The sequence below is a fragment of the Pelophylax lessonae genome, assembly GCF_965119305.1.
Source record: "Pelophylax lessonae genome assembly, chromosome: 2".
NCBI lineage: Eukaryota > Metazoa > Chordata > Amphibia > Anura > Ranidae > Pelophylax > Pelophylax lessonae.
This window is the reverse complement of record NC_138769.1, coordinates 640,506,046-640,523,164: the sequence shown is the minus strand read 5'-3', so window position 1 is coordinate 640,523,164 and position 17,119 is coordinate 640,506,046. Positions and strand designations below refer to the sequence as shown.

At 43.6% G+C, this 17,119-nt stretch overlaps 1 protein-coding gene across 1 annotated transcript in view; it reads right to left on the bottom strand.

Annotated features, from left to right (window-relative positions):
* Positions 1–17,119, bottom strand: part of BRCA2 (BRCA2 DNA repair associated) — a 285,207-nt gene that overhangs the window by 113,750 nt on the left and 154,338 nt on the right. Inside the window, exon 13 of the mRNA XM_082245286.1 lies at positions 15,339–15,529. Coding sequence (XP_082101412.1) covers positions 15,339–15,529 — 191 coding nt within the window. The remainder of the gene's footprint in view (positions 1–15,338; positions 15,530–17,119) is intronic.

Below are 17,119 nucleotides of genomic sequence, written 5' to 3'. Positions count from 1 at the left end.
TAGGACACAGGGAAGCCAACTCAATGTCTTCATTCAGATGGAAACCAGAAACAACCTTAGGAAGGAACGACTGACAAGGGCGAAGCACCACTTTATCTCTGTAAACCACCAGGTAAGGTGAACGACAAGACAACACCGCCAGCTCTGACACCCTGCATGCAGAAGTAATAGCCCCCAAAAAGGCTACCTTTTGGGACAGGCGGTTACTGGAGAACCGACAGCACCAAATTGAGATTCCATGGATTCAACCAAGACCATACTGTGGTGAACCCCCTGAATAAAGGTGCAAACGAAAGAATGCTTAGCCAAAGGACAATAAAAGAAGACTGCCAAGGCCCTTGACAGTATCCAAGGGCAGATGCTGCTCAACACCTGGTTGGGGAAATGCCAAAATCCAAGCCACCGAAAGGGAACGGGGATGACCTCTAAGAGACTCACACCACGCAATGTACGTCCACGCAATGTACGTCTTCCAGGCGCAATGGTAAATCTTCCTAGAGGTAGATTTTCTAGCTCTTAACAGCATGGGAATCACCGATTCAGACAACCCCCTATTATTCAGCACCTGGCTTTTAACAGCCAAGCCCTTAAAGCCAGCGACTGTAAGCAGGATGGACGATTGGCCCTTGGCAAATAGATCTTCTCTGAGAGGAAGTCTCCAAGAAGCAGCGGCGGCCAGCCATACCAGATCAAGAGTACCAAGATCGGCAAGGCCAGTCTGGAGCCACTAGAATGACCGGAATCCCTTCTGCCTCGATCCTGAGCAGGAGGCTTGGCAGAAGCTTGAGAGGGGAGAAGGCATAATCAGAAACAACTGACTACAGGGAGCCACTAGTGCATCTGAGGCATCGGCTAGAGGATCCCGAGACCGTACTTCTGTACCTTACTGTTAAGATGAGAGGCCAACAGGCCCACCTCAGAAAAACTCTCCAGGAGACACAACTGAAGAGCACCTTTGAATGAAGTGACCATTCCCCCTGGTCCAACGCCTGTCGACTGAGGTAATCTGACAAATTTCCACTCATGGAGAGTGTACAGCAGAGGGGGCTGGAATGAGCGTTCTGCCCACCTTAAAATGCCGGCTACTTCCCGAGCCACCAGGACATTTATTGTGCCTCTTTGGTGATTGATATAGGCCACAACCAAGGCATTGGCCGACTGGATTTGCCTAAGACAATTGTCCAAAGATCCAGACAAGGTCTGAACACTCGAAGTTCCAGTACATTGATCAGCATTCTGAACTCCAGAATCCAGACCCCCTAAGCACAATCTGTGCCGAGAATGCCACCCCACCCGGAGAGGCTGGCATCCGGGATGACCACTGTCCAGGATAAAGGAAGGAAAGAACAGCCCTGTGGATGTGCCGGAGAATGAAGCCACCAATGCAGGGATCCTCTTGTACTCCAGCTCAACAGGATCAGGTTGTTTAGAGACAGTGGACCTTGTCCCATTCAACAGAAATTCCTTTGCAGACATCTCAAATGGAACTGTGCAACAGAACCGCCTCAAAAGGTAGAAACCATCAGACCCATGCATGTAGGTCTAGAAAAATGACCATCTGCTGAACAGCAGCAGCAGAATTGTATCCTGAAATTTCTGAAGTTTGTCCAGAGGCAAGACACTCTGAGGTCGAGACCAGAGACAGGCCCAGACAGTCCAACTTGGACGGAACCAGAACGGTCTTCTAAAAATCAGAATCCCACCGGACTCCTTCAGAGTTTGCAGAATACTTTCCACGCAGTCCATCGGAACCATCGGGTACACTGTTTGCACAAGATGATCGTCCAGATACCCCAGTACCGCGATCCCCTGCTGACGCAACAAAGCCAGCAACTGGGCCAACACTGTCGTGACGGCCCAAAAAGAAGAAATGAGGCCAAGGGCCAACCCCACAAACTGATAATGCTCCTGGCCAGTAGCAAAACAGAGGAACCGCTTATGTCCGGCATATATCGGAATATGAAAGTAAGCATCCTTGATATTGAAAGAAGCGAGACGATCCCCCTGATATAGGGACGCAACGATCGTACTAATGGATTCCATTCAGAACTTCTGTACTCACGCAAAACGGTTAAAGCCTCGAGGTCCAGTATTGGACGTATCTTGCCTATCTCCCTGGGGACTGTAAACAGGTTGAATAAAACCCCTGAAATCATTCCAAAATTGGAACTGGGATAATCAACCCTTGCAGTAATAAGTGGGAATTGGGTGGAGAGTAAATATCTATGGACTAGAAAACCAGCACGATCCCCTATAAACTGAGTGCATCTAAAGATAACCCGCATAAAACAGGGAGAACCCTACAGACGAGTAAGATGGGAATTTTAATGCGCCCAAAGCATCAAAGGAAAAACCAATTAAAAAAAAATATATAGATTTTATTGAAAACGAGATAGTAAAATCAACTTGTAGAACTACAATATACAAAGGTGTATCACCTAACAAGGCAAATCCTAAAGTACAGTGGATCGACGCGTTTCGCCCAGTTTGGGCTTCCTCAGGATCCGGATGTGCAGCAAACTTGTCAGTAAATGTATAAACACCCTGGATAAAAACAAAATTAAATCTCATACATCAGGCCACGAAATCTATAATAATATACTGGAAATTAATGGATTGGTCTAAGCAGGGAAATGGAACAGAATGGGTTGATGAGCAGCAGGGATGCTGGTTTTCTCTCATGGTACACAAGCATTTCTCTGCTATATTGGATATATACTTTATATCCTGTGTTGTGTTTGTTAACTATTGGCTTACCAAGCTTTGAATTTACCCACACTTAACATATGATTATTTTTCATCCCTGGCTGGGTTAAAAACATTTATAGGGGATTATATGTTCCTTTCCCCTGCTTAGACCAATTAATAAAATGAATATATTTTATATCTTGTTTTCAATAAAATGTATATATTTTTTATAAGTTTTTCTTTTGATGCTTTGGGCACATTACATTACCCATCTTCCTTGCCTGCAGGGTTCTCCCTGTTTGACGTGGGTTATCTTTTGATGCCTTGCAGTAATAAGTCTTGCACTGCCCCAAGAGACCCCATAATTGGTCTGGGGATGAAGCAGGTCGGGGGGGGGGGGGAAAAGAACCTTTCCGGAAGATAAGAGCAAAACTGGATCTAGTAGCTGGAACTAAAGACTTTGTAAACCCATTGTCCTATACTAGGGAGGTGCAAGGATCTGGAGACAAGTGGTCAACATCCCCCCACCCCAGATATGGGTGAGGGTGCCCCTTCATGCTGAGGAAGCATGTCCAAAGGTCTGGAGAGCCCACTCATGGCTAGCCAGACCAGGTCCACTTGGAACCTCTTGTAGAGGCCCAGAAGGGCCGCTTGTCTTGAGATCCTAAGAGATGACAGACGTCTTATGAGCCGAGAAGAATGTGCCACTTCTATGACAGGGCTCCTTGTCTTTGTTACCTGCAGAAGGAAAGAATTCTACGCCCCTGAGAAATCCTTAATGATGTCATTCAGGGCTGCTCCAAACAGGTGATCCCCACAAAGGGATATCAGATAAGGCCTTCTAAGAAGTCTGGTCAGCAGACCAGCATTTCAGCCAAACAACACGCCGAAAAACGGCTGCTGATACATACAGCCTAAGACCAAGGGAGCCACAGAAAAAGGGGATCACAGGAAAAAACAAATTGTAGCCCCTGGACCAACCGGTCCACCAGCTTTGCAAAGACAGGGAAAGTTACTTCCCCTCCAGGCCCCATTGAAAAAGTTTAGCCCACTGGTAAAGAGTTTGCGACACCAGGGCAATAGTAAATACTGGCCTAAGTGCCAAACCAGCCACAATGAACCCATGGCAGGCCGGAGTCTTCGCTCTCCTATCAGCCGGAGCTGTAAAAGGGGAGGGTTCAACAACCGGGCGTAAGGTAGATTCAGGCAACCTGGAAACCGGCATGTCCATTCTAGACATATGCCGGTTTTCGGTAATTCGATATATCGCGGTATTGCATAGCCACGGTATTGTTATTGTGGCATTTTTAAAATACGGAGTTTCTCTGTCAAGTCTGCCTGACTTTAGAATGGATACATTTCAGTGAGCTGGATGACTCATTCACTCACACAGCTAAGGCCTTTCAGCATTAAGTCTCCCAGTAACTATAAACAAAAATGATTACATTGTATCTTTTCCTTCCCTCTGCTAGGGAGAAAGGAAGTTTAACCTCTTAAAGACTGGACCTTTTTCTGACACTTGTTGCTTGCAAGTTAAAATCAGTTTTTTTTTTTGCTAGAAAAGTACTTAGAACCCCCAAACATTTTATATATTTTTTTAGCAGAGACCCTACAGAAAAAAATGGCGATTGTTGTAATATTTTATGTCACACTGTATTTGCGCAGCAGTCTTTCAAACGCAATTAATAGACTTTAATGAATAAAAAAAAAAAAAAAAACGTAACAGTAAAGTTATCCCAATTTTTTTTTTTGTTACACAGAGAATCGTGATCTTTATTCCAAGCTAAAAAAAACGTGATTCTCATTTTGGCCAGAATCGTGCAGCTCTAATATATATATATATATATATATATATATATATATATATATATATATATATATATATATATATATATACACACACACACGCATAGCAGCCCACATTACATTATTATATAGCCATCAAGCAGTGTCTGGCCTACCTGGTGATGACTGGTCCTGGCGCTCTGATCCGATGGCCTGGTCTTTAAAGGGGCAAATCCTTGCGATCCAGAAGTGGTTAAACCTGCAGGAGGACTGGTGTTTTTATCTATTAATGACTTTACTATTGCTTTAGGCCTGGTTCACATGTATGCGGGTTGGCGGTTCACATGTATGCGGGTTGGCGGCCCACATTTGCACAGGCATTACAGCCCATTGATTTGAACGGGCTGCTATGCCCTCATTTTCCGCAGAAAAAAGGTGCATGCAGCATTTTTTTAAAATTCAGTGGCCTTGAAATCCATCCTGCTTTTGCACCATGCGACTAACCTGCAGTTCCTGCTCTGGCAAGCTTTCTGCATTTTTTGTATACGTGGGCACGGCATTTAAAAACAGTTTGCGTGTGCAGCAACGGCAGGTAAGTCGCATGGTGCAAAAGAAGGATGGATTTCATGGCCACTGCATTTTTTTAAATTCTGCATGCACCTTTTTTAAGCTGAAAACGCAGGCATAGCAGCTCAAGCCCATTCACATCAATGGGCTGCTATGCCTGTGCAAATGTGGGCCCCCAACCCGCATACATGTAAACCAGGCCTAAAGCAATAGTAAAGTCATTAATAGATAAAAACACCGGTCCTCCTGCAGGTTTAACCAATTAATGACTTTACTATTGCTTTAGGCCTGGTTCACATGTATGCGGGTTGGGGGCCCACATTTGCACAGGCATAGCAGCCCATTGATGTGAATGGGCTTGAGCTGCTATGCCTGCGTTTTCAGCTGAAAAAAGGTGCATGCAGAATTTAAAAAAATGCAGTGGCCATGAAATCCATCCTTCTTTTGCACCATGCGACTTACCTGCCGTTGCTGCACACGCAAACTGTTTTTAAATGCCGTGCCCACGTATACAAAAAATGCAGAAAGCTTGCCAGAGCAGGAACTGCAGGTTAGTCGCATGGTGCAAAAGCAGGATGGATTTCAAGGCCACTGAATTTTAAAAAAATGCTGCATGCACCTTTTTTCTGCGGAAAATGAGGGCATAGCAGCCCGTTCAAATCAATGGGCTGCTATGCCTGTGCAAATGTGAACCGCCAGCCCGCATACATGTGAACCGCCAACCCGCATAGATGTGAACCGCCAACCCGCATACATGTGAACCAGGCCTAAAGCAATAGTAAAGTAATTTATAAACAACACCTCCTTCAGGTTTAACCACTTCTTGACCACAAGGATTTGCCCTCTTAATGACCAGGCCATCGGATCGGAGCCGAGCGCCAGGACCAGTTATCACCAGTTAGGCCAGACACTGCTTGATGACCTATTTTAGGCCTGGTTCACAGAGTCTGTACTGACTGACTATATAATAATGTGCATAAGTGAACCAAAGCCCCTAAATTCAGCAATGAAATTGAAGTGAGGTGGAAATTTAATAATTTAAAATAATAGAATACCGTGATAATACCGTATACCGTGGCAAAACCTTAATCAATTAATCGCAGCATGAAAATCTGATACCGTCACAAGCCTAGTCCATTCTAGATGGGACCACCCACTTGCAAGCAGGAAATCCTCTGAGTTTGTTCTGGACAACCCCACTGTTTTGTGACATTCTTGTCAAGTAGCAGAAGAAGGGGAACACCCTTGCCACCTTGGAGGGCCTGTGGTACTAAAAAAAGGACCGAAACCTCCGATGCAGCAGCAGCCACAAATGCCATTCGCAAGATTTATTTTTTTAAACATAGACACAAAACAGGCAGATAAGGATCACCAACTTCCATCCCACAAGGGGACGCCGACCCAGGGCCCATGAATGGACCACCTACTGGACTCCGCGAAAAAAAGAAAAAGAAGGTCGCCCTCCGAGCCCCTCATGAAAATGGCACCCATGCTAAAGCTGACATCCAAATATCAAGAAAAGTCACTTACGAGTCAGGGAATAAATGCGGAAGGACCCTAGCAAGATCTATCCAGAGCCAAAAAACAAGATCATATATTCCACAGATTATATCGCCAGAAGGTATAAAGAAAGTAATACCAGAACAAATAACAGAAGAGTTTAGGAACTTCTATTCATCGCTTTATAATTTACCGGAAGTAGGAAAATCACAGAAGGAAAGGGAAGAGTATCTAGCTAAATCCGGAATACCAAAACTCTCGGAGGAAGAGAGAGAGGACTTGGAAAGGCATATCTCACGGGAGGAAATAGAGCAGGCAATAAAAAATATGAAAAAAGGTAAGGCACCAGGCCCAGACGGATTGACACCACAGTACTTCCATGTATTGGCCCCCATTTTGGGATCATACATGGAAAAACTGTTTAACGAAAAGGGACCAGAAGGGACACTGCCTAGAGACACACTAACGGCTTATATAACATTAATACTAAAAGAGGGTAAAGACCCAGCGAGTTGCGGAAGTTATAGGCCCATATCGCTCCTGAATACAGATTTAAAAATCTATACAAAAATCTTAGCGGCAAGAATGGTAAAGGTACTCTCAAAAATAATTCATCTTGATCAGGTGGGCTTTATGCCGGCGAGGGAAGCCAAAGATAGTACTACGAGGGTTCTAAATTTGATTCATATAGTCACCAAAGCAGAAACACCGAGCGTCATACTGAGCACCGACGCAGAAAAGGCCTTCGACAGGGTCGAATGGGCCTTTATGCTGTCGGTGCTCAAGTATATAGGAGTAGGAGAAATAATGCGGGGAAGAATATCCAGGGTATATTCTAATCCAACAGCAAGGGTAAAGGTGAATGGGGTCCTATCGGAACCCCTAAACATAAAAAATGGTACAAGGCAGGGGTGGCCATTGTCCCCCCTGCTATTTGCACTTACACTAGAACCCTTTCTGAGCAAAATCCGACTTAACCCGGATATAAAAGGCGTTACGGTGGGGAAAGAACAATACAAAACCGCAGCGTATGCGGACGATCTATTGTTTACACTGACAGAACCAGAAATCTCGATCCCGGTACTGTTGGAGGAATTCAAACAGTATGGAGAATTATCTAATTTTAAAATTAATTACGGGAAATCTGAAGCACTGGGAGTTGGAGTAGCAAAGGTAAATAAGGACAGACTAAAGAGTAATTTCAGATTTGCATGGGTAGAGAAAGCCGTGAAGTATCTAGGGACTTCTAGAACTGCAAACCTGGCCCAAATATGTGAGTTAAATTTAATTCCCTTGATTGAAGAGACAAAGAAAACACTGGAACAATGGAGAGGAGGTCTTCAGTCATGGTTCGGCAGAGGAAATTTAATAAAGATGAATGTTTTACCAAAATATTTATATATAATGAGAGCACTCCCAATCCAAATACCGAATAGCTTCTTTAAAATTGTAAACGGAATATTTGGTAGATATATATGGGCAGGTAAAAAGCCACGGATAGCTCGTAACAGTCTGTCTCTACCGAAAGACATGGGTGGACTAGCAATACCTGATTTTCGCAGGTATTATCATGCCATCCACCTGAATCGAATACTAGATTGGTGGCACCAGGGGGAAGTGAAAAGATGGGTCCAAATAGAGCAAGCGCAGACTACAGTTTCATTAAAGAGAGCGATCTGGTGTTATAGGACACTCCCTAAAACTTTGAAGATGCACCCTCTACTGGGAAATACATTAAGGATAGGTTACCAGCAGTCCCAAAGACAAAACCTAACTACAGCAGATTCTCCGTTATACCCGATCCTAGGGAATCCCGAGTTTGTACCTGGCCTAGATAGACAACACTTCAAAAAATTAAAGAGGAAGTAAACCCTCCTCTACAACTTGTACCTATAGGCAAGCCTATGATAAGGCTTACCTATAGGTACTGTAAATATCTCCTAAACATGTACCGTTTAGGATATATTTACCTTACATGTCGCCAGTGACGTCACTGGCGCATGCGCTCTGAAGGAACGGCCGATCGTGCCGTTCCTTCAGAGCCCCGTGCCGTGACTGTCGGCTCCCGCGCGCGTGCGCGGGAGTGACGTCACCGTGGCTCCGGCCAATCAGATGGCCGGATGCCGCGATCCCGGAAGACGGGCGACTAGACATGTCGCCCGTCATAGAGGTGAGTGAGCGGCACGGCGGGGGCTCGTTCTGAGGTAAGTATTGCATAATGAGCTAATATGCGATGCATACTAGCTCATTATGTCTTTCTTTTGCAGGGTTTAAAAAAAAAAAAAAAAAAATCAAACGAGTTTACAACCTCTTTAAGGGAAACAGGGCAAGAAAGCATTAGATCTTTTGCGAATCAACAGATGTGGCCTACAATCGCTAGGTTAACAGAAGAGGAGGGACCGTACGGTCTTTGTCTGTGGGAGGCGCTACATCTACGGCATTTTCTGGAGTCGTTACCCGATCCTGGAAAATTTAAGAAGCCACTGACACACTTTGAAAAGTTATATGAGAAAACAGGGGGCGTAGAACGGCCACTCTCTAGCTTATACAAAATATTAATCACACCATTAAGCCAGCCAAGATTTAAATGGCTGGAAAGATGGAAACAAGAACTAAATATAAACATAACGGAAATACAGAAACAAAGGATATTTAGGGCAATATTTAGACCAACAAAATGTACCAAAATTCAAGAAATAAATTACAAGATCTTAACTAGGTGGTACAATACACCAGATAAGCTGCATAGGTGGTATGCGCAGGAATCAGATAGATGCTGGAGATGCGAAGAAGGAGAAGGCACACTATTCCACATTTTGTGGACCTGCCCGAAAATAAAAAAATACTGGTCAGAGATCGGAAATATAGTTAAAAAAGTAACAGACTATAAAATTGAGGGAGACGCGGCTTTCTGTTTATTACAGATATCAGAACTATCAGTAAGGAAATATGAAAAATCAGTACTGCCGCACATGTTGAATGCTGCGAGAGCTTGCATACCCCAATACTGGAGAAAGAGACAAGCCCCTTCGGCACGGGACTGGGCAAGGAAACTAGAACATATTAATAAAATGGAAGATTTAGTGCTCTCTTCACAACACAAACAGGAACAATATAAATTGATATGGAGAAATTGGAATATATTTGCAGCTTCGGAGGAAGGGAGGCAACTGTTAAGTCCATCATCTCAGATTATTGAAGTTCTATGAGTAGGGAATCTCTAATTAGCTTGAGAGGAGTGGAGAGGGAAGGGGAGGGGGGAGAGGAGGAGGGGGGATCTTTGGGGTTCCTTTTTTTTTTTATTATTTCTTTTGCTTCTTTTTTCTGTTTTGTCTGTTGTTATGAGATGCGAGATGTGGGGGTGTGTGTATGGAAGTGAATGAGTAGGAGGTATGAATGTTGGGAGGGATGGTCGAGGAGATAGAGAGGAGAGGGAAGGGAACATATGACTAGGAAGATGAGGGGGAATAAAGATTAAATCCAATAACTGAGGGTCATTTTGATTTAAAATCCAGTGAAAGGAAGAAGAGGTAAGGTTTGTACGAGTAGAATTAGAGAAGGAGACTTGCTATCTTGACAATACCTTGCACCGGTTAAATATCAGTTAAAGGACTGTATATGAGTTGAGAGAGGATCGTAACAGACCTCAGAAAAAGTTGAAATAGATAATGACTCTATATTTTGTTAACCTTATCTTGTGTAAGATGTTATGTTTTGTAATAACTCTCCTTGAAATTAAAATAAAATAATAAATATAAAAAAAAAAAGAAAATGGCACCCATAAAGGGGACCTAGCGCCGAGCTGAGGCTTACAGTTGATTGTAGTTTTCACAGGAACAGAAAATAATAATTAGAGGAAAAAATTCAATTTAAAAAAGGAAAAAATACTAGGACCAGAGATTGCAACGAGAAACTAGGTCCTTACTTCTGACTAGGCAGAAAAAAACTGAATGCCTATAGCAGAGTGTGGAATTATATCCCCTGGGAATGCACCATAGGCATGGTAAAGCTTTTTCCTGCCTAGTGTCCTACTCCTGTATGGGGCTGCATAACCCAATGGTTAAAAAGATTCAGGAGCTGTGTCCATTAATGAACGAAAGAGAAGAATATTTTAAAATTGCAGCATACCTTTTTAAATCCTAATAATCAATTATAACTAAATTTGAACATGGATTGCCTTAAAGGGTTAAAAACTGCCCTTCTGCATTGTACGTTAATGAGGACAGTCCTTGGGACAGATTGACGATGGCAGTCAAACATGGATCAAAATTTGGCCAGTTCAGCAGGCACAGGCAGAATTTCGATCCAAGTATGGGCAGACTGCTTGAACATTAGCCAGTCTACCCGAACGACTTCTATAAACCCAGCCTGTCAGGTTTTTCCGAACGATCAGTTGCGTCGGCTGTAGCTGACGGCGAGGGGAGTTAATCGCTGTCATAACACAAAATTCGAGTGATTCGAGAATCAGTTTTTTTTTTTCCTTCAACCCACTGTTGATGGCTACAAGAAACACCAACTTGTAGGTGAGATTTAAAAAATGTAATATCTAATGGGATTCAACAGCAGTTTCCAAAGTGCCAGATTCATATCCCACAGCCTCACAGGGGAATGGATGGGGGAGCTACTTGGAAGACCCCTGTACAAAGGTTTTAATAAAAGAGTGAGGAGCCAACAGTCTCTAAAACTAAACAGAAAGGGCAGAAACCTGAACCATGAAAGTCAAACACTGGTTTAGACCTAGCTGTGGGAAGGAGGGCATTTTTTCCACACAAACTCCCCAGCTGAAAGCCCTGATACTCACACCAAGTAAATCATGCCTTTCAAGTCAGATGACAGACCTTAGAGAAGTATTGTTCCTAGCTTTTTGTGTAGTAGAAAGTAAAGACTGAGATGTTTCTGTCCCTCAGAACCTGGGCTTCAATGGCCATGCTGTTAAAGCCAGCGACCCTGGAGCAGGATGGAAAATTAGTCCTTGGGACAGAAGATCTTGATGAATCAGGATAATCTATAGATTGTTTACCAGGAGTTAGGGCTGGGCGATTTTGCCTAAAAAAAAAAAATCTTCGATTTTTAAAGAAAAATTTGAGTTTCGATTCGATTTTCGATTTTTTTTCCAATGCACTTAAAAAATGACTGCAGAGTCTGGAGGGAGGACTGAGGAGAAGGAGAAGCGCTGTATATGTGTGTCTGACTCTGATGGACCACCGCCGCGCCTGGATGTTGTGACGTCAGCTGCGGGCGGTGCGTCTGTACAGGGGCTGCGCTGTGATAGGTACAGTGACAGTCCAGAGAACGAGTCCACAGTAACCGGCCACCTTTTTTAGTTTGACTTGTTTGAAAGTAACTTTTTTTTTTTTTTCAAAAATTTTGAGTTTTTTCTGCCTTGTGCAGCCAGCCCCTGCGTAACTACACACACCCTGGGCCTGCCCTGGGCTCCAGTCCAGCCAGCTCCTAGTCCACAGGAACAGAACTCCAGTCCCCAGTAACGTTTGGTTTGAAACGTTTTTTTATTTTTTTTAAATTCGAGTTTTTTGTACAATACTAGCCACCGAACTCCCCTCCGCCGCGCCTGGATGTGACGTCAGCTGCGGGGCGGGCGGTGCGTCTGTACAGGCCGGGGCTGCGGCGCGCTGTGATAGGTACAGTCTCCCCGGCCTGGATGCGACGTCAGCTGCGGGGCGGGTGGTGCGTCTGTACAGGCCGGGGCTGCGGCGCGCTGTAATACATTTAATGATTTATTGTTTTAATCTGATGTGTATCAGGATTTATCTGATTGGCAGAGAATCACATGACCCATAGACCTGGTCAGAGATTGTGTGATCTGCAGATTGAACACAACCTCGTGTACTGCCCCTGACACCTCTGTACATCACCAAAGAGGACACACTTGTCTGACTGACTGTTAAAGTGAAATGCCTCCAAAGTCAGAATTGTCATGGTCGGTGGACTTTTTATTTGTAATTTAACAAGAAGAATTGTTGTCAATGTACATGGGCCTTGGCTTCAGTCCTCCTGTGTCATCAATGGGGTCACAATATTACATGTAATACTAGAGGGGGCGGCTGGGGACCACTGATGCAGTAGAGGGGGCGGGGCGGCCGACGCTGTAGATGGTTCACGGCCTGGGGGGGGGCGGCCGACGCTGTAGATTGGTCACGGCCTTAGGGGGGCTGTACCGCTGTGATAGGTACAGTCTCCCCGGCCTGGATGTGACGTCAGCTGCGGCGCGCGGTATCACGCTGCACCCCCGGCCTGTACAGATGCACCGCCCGCCCGCCCCGCAGCTGACGTCACATCCAGGCGCGGCGGTGGGGAGTTCGGTGGCTAGTATTGTACAAAAAAACTTGAGTTTATAAAAAAAAAAAAACGTTTCAAACCAAAAAATCGATAAATCGATTAAATCGATTTATCGCCCAGCCCTACCAGGAGTCTTAAAATGTTGGTGTGTTCCACATTCCCCTGGGCCAATCCAGAACAATGAGGATCACTGGAATACTCCCCATCTGTCCCTATCTATCCCTGTAAAGGGAGTACTTATTCCAGAGAGCCAAAAGAGTATCCACTGCTTCCGCGAGAAAATCCCTGTATGGAGATAAACCTGTCCTGTTTGTTGCTCAACTTAGAGGCCAGGATATCCACATACAGCCTCCCCACCTGTGACAGAGGTCCTTGAACACCTCCACGTGTAGGGACCACTCCACTGGAACCAGGCACCAACGGCAAAAAAAGTCTGCCTGCCAATGGTCTAGACCTGGAATGCACACAGTTGACAACGTTTGGAACATGAGGCTTTGTCCAGGACAGGATCTAATCTATTTTTCTGGCCTTGGCAAGAGTGATGATTGATGTTCACCAGCGCTGTGAATCTGGATTAGATGATCCTCTATTAAGATGGTTCAGAGCTGCAGAGACTGCCAAATTGCTCAAAGTTACAGGATGTTAATCAGAACATGAGACTCCTCCATTTAGCAAGTCCTCTGAACCCTCAGGGTGCCCAGGACTCCTTTCAAGCCTGACGTCCGTCACCAAGTTCTTCCAAAAGGTGGGAACGACTTTCCAAACTCTGGATTCCTGAGCTGACAAGGCTAGGGACAACCTGGTCCTTGGTGATACACAAATTCAGGGACCAGATCGATTTCTCCCACAACAGAATGCTGTGATGTAGGAGTCTGGAGTGAAACTGCGCAAACTGAACTTTCTCTAAGGGGCTGCCATAAAACCAAGATCTTTCAGGAGAGTCAGACAGCTCTTTAACTGGAAAGCTAAAACTTTATTTCTGAACCACTTAACATTGAAACTACCAAACAGACTGTGGCAAATGTTTTCTCCACAGGAGAACTTGGTGAAAACCTGAGATGCAGACTAGAAGTAAAAGGGTAGGGCAACAAACTGGTAGTGCAGTGAACCCACATCAAAGCATTGGAATTAATGATGCACTAGAAATATGGACACATGCAAGTAAGCGTCTCTGACATCCAGAGAAACAAGGACTCGTATGAAGACATTCAGAATTCTGAAATACAAAATGGAGCAAAACACGTTTTTGGCTTGTAAACCGGTTGGCAACGATACTTTGAGTGGAAATAAGAAACCAAGAAGAATGCAGCTCCAGTCTATAGACCTAGAAGACCACCTCCCACCAATGACCCCCCTGCAGCACCTGAAACTGTCTAAGAGTGCACAAAGTTTTGCAAATATCCCCCTACTTTGGAAAGCGGCATGTCCAAAGACTGGAAACAGCACAGATAAAAGTAATAAGCTGATGCTCGGGAAGCAGGACTGTACTGAAGATTAAAGTTCAATGTGGGTTTTTTCAAGCAGAACAGCAGCGTGGAGATGCTTCCTCACACTCTATGGTGGTAAAGAGCACAAGCAACATTTAGCGGTTTTACAGTGTTCACATCTTCCTCTGCAAAATCTGCAGGAAAGGGGGAAACAAATGCTCAGCAACTTAAGCAACTGAGGTAGCTTTAAGTGCTCAGCCCTAATCGGCCTACCTACCAGGGAAATCTTCAAAGAAAGAGCAAACACTTTAGCAATGTCAATTGCTCTAGATGTGAAAAAGCTCACTTTTATCAGAACAGAGTCTGGAAAGCACCCTATATGAAGCCCAGTGCCTGAAGACAACTTTTAAGCTATCCCCACATGTGCAGTCCAGCAGGGTCTGGATGCAGTACTCAAAAATCAGGCTGAGGTCAATTGTGCCAGAAAGCTATAATTAAAGCGGCAAAGCTACACAAGTGATGTAGAAAAAAGTCTCGATTGGAGGAAAACAAAAAAAAAATTGAAAAGAAAAAAAAATATACAGCAGAGCTTTAGAAAAGATGCCCACCCTCCTAGGACATTAGTCAGAAACTGCTGATAGTGGGAGTGTTCCCCTTATCCGGCCTACAGTTTGATTGCCAGTGTCCAATACTCGTGGAGGAGGCAGGATAAGCTGAACATTTAAGGCTCCGTTTCCCTCAATGGACATGAAAGAAATGTAGTGTTATTGCTGGCTGCATCTCTGTTGAAGAGATATTTCCCCCCTAGTTCTTATTCTGTTATTTTTTAAATTATGGAAAGTTGTATAGAAAACCCTCCCCAAAGGGGATATAGCACTAATAAAGATCTGATAGAATCTATTTCCCACTCTATCCAAAACAAAAGACAAATGATAAAAAAAAAAAACTACATTTGATTACAAACCACACACAAATATTTTATTTACCCGCTATTTATCATAAAGAACGAATCCACAACAAACAAAATATGCTTAGATTATCCAAACTCTGAACATTTTTCATGTTACAACTTACCCTCACTATTATTTTGTTCTAGGTCATCTTGGTCACTTGTCCCTTCCTCAGATGAAGGATGAACTGCCATTTTAAAAGGGGGGACAAATGTTCCAGTGGCTGGTCTGTAAGAAGGCATGTTCTTTAGTTGCCTTCCCTCATCAGAAGCACTTGCAGAATTGTCTGAAGAGGACTGCTGAAAAGCAGCAGATCTAATAGTAAGCGGAGAGATCTGGGCTTCCTTCTTTCCAGCAGAAAAGCTGAAAGAGAAACTGCATTTAGACCTAATCATCATAAAATAGACAAAATCTAAAAGGATGATTTATTAAGCTCTTGTACTAAACACAGGGAATAGATGTGACAAATTGTATATCATACACTAAGTTCCACACAATGACATAACTAAGTATGTTACACTATGAATACAGTGCAACTATTGTATTACTTCTTTAGAGTTTAAATTCAATTTGTGACCTTAGGGCTTTGTTACACAGATGTCCCAGTTAACTTGACATGTAACGGAGACACCGCTTGTGTGTATAAACAGTACAAATTACAATTTTATAAAAATAAGAAAATTAGGATATTCTAACTGTATTGAGAGATATATCGACAGTAAAAGGCTTTAAAACCATTCCAGATCCTTCATTGGACTTGCCCAAGAATGGGCCCAGTCATTTATGAATAACATGCAACAATGAAAAGTTATGCTGGTCTTCTACATTTATTGCAGAAAACCCCCAAGACTTTACATGGTAGAAAGACCATCGTGTCTGTGAGTACCAGACATCGGACCTTGAAAGAAAGAGAGATTGGCCTTGTGGCAAATTTTCAGATTGTGATTTCCTTTGACATGTCATCCTTTGAGATGTCCAGCAGCATTTTCCTATTTCAGGGACAATCTCAAATATTATAAACATGCATACTTGGGCAATTCACAATTTCAGCAACTCAACTGTCTAATATCATTCCACACTTTCCTGGAAAGCTACGTGCACTTTATACTTGGTAGCCCAGTAAACTGTTTCAAATATACAGGGAATTAGTTGTTTTGTAGGCAGCAATGATACACTGGTGAATATAGCCTATTGATGCACTAGAATATAGTGATATCAGCATTTCAATTTGTTTATAGAGAATAATCTACAATGCATCATTAACCAAGTCTTCAGACCGATTTTGTCAATGTGGTTCATAAGAATACCAATGGTTTGTGAGATGAGAGGCTGTATACTGTATAAACCATAAATATAACTGTTGCTACAATATACAGTGCCTTGAAAGTACTATGAATACCCCTTGAAATGTTCCACATTTACAACCAAAAACGTAAATGTATTTTATTGGGGTTTTATGAGATTGTGTTAGGCACATAATCGTGAAGTGGATGGAAAATGATAAATGGTTTTTGTGCTCACAAACCATGTGCTCACAAAAACAATACACCTTAGGTCCCCTAAACCAGTGTTTCTCAACTCCAGTCCTCAGGGCACACTAACAGGCCAGGTTTGCAACTTGAAATACATCACAGCTGATATCATTTGCTGCTCAGTGATTGCAGTATTTTAGTCTGCATCTCCCCAAGGTAATACTTAAAATCTGGCCTGTTAGTGTGCCCTGAGGACCGGAGTTGAGTAACACTGCTCTAAACTGCAGCCTGCAAAACCTTGCGGCCAAAGGAAGAATCCGCAGATGCCAATACATCTACTTTATACAACTTTGTGAAAGTGTACACCGACGACCAGTTGGCCTCCTTGCACACCTGCGTCACTGACGCCTGAAGACGGAAGGCCCAGGAGGCA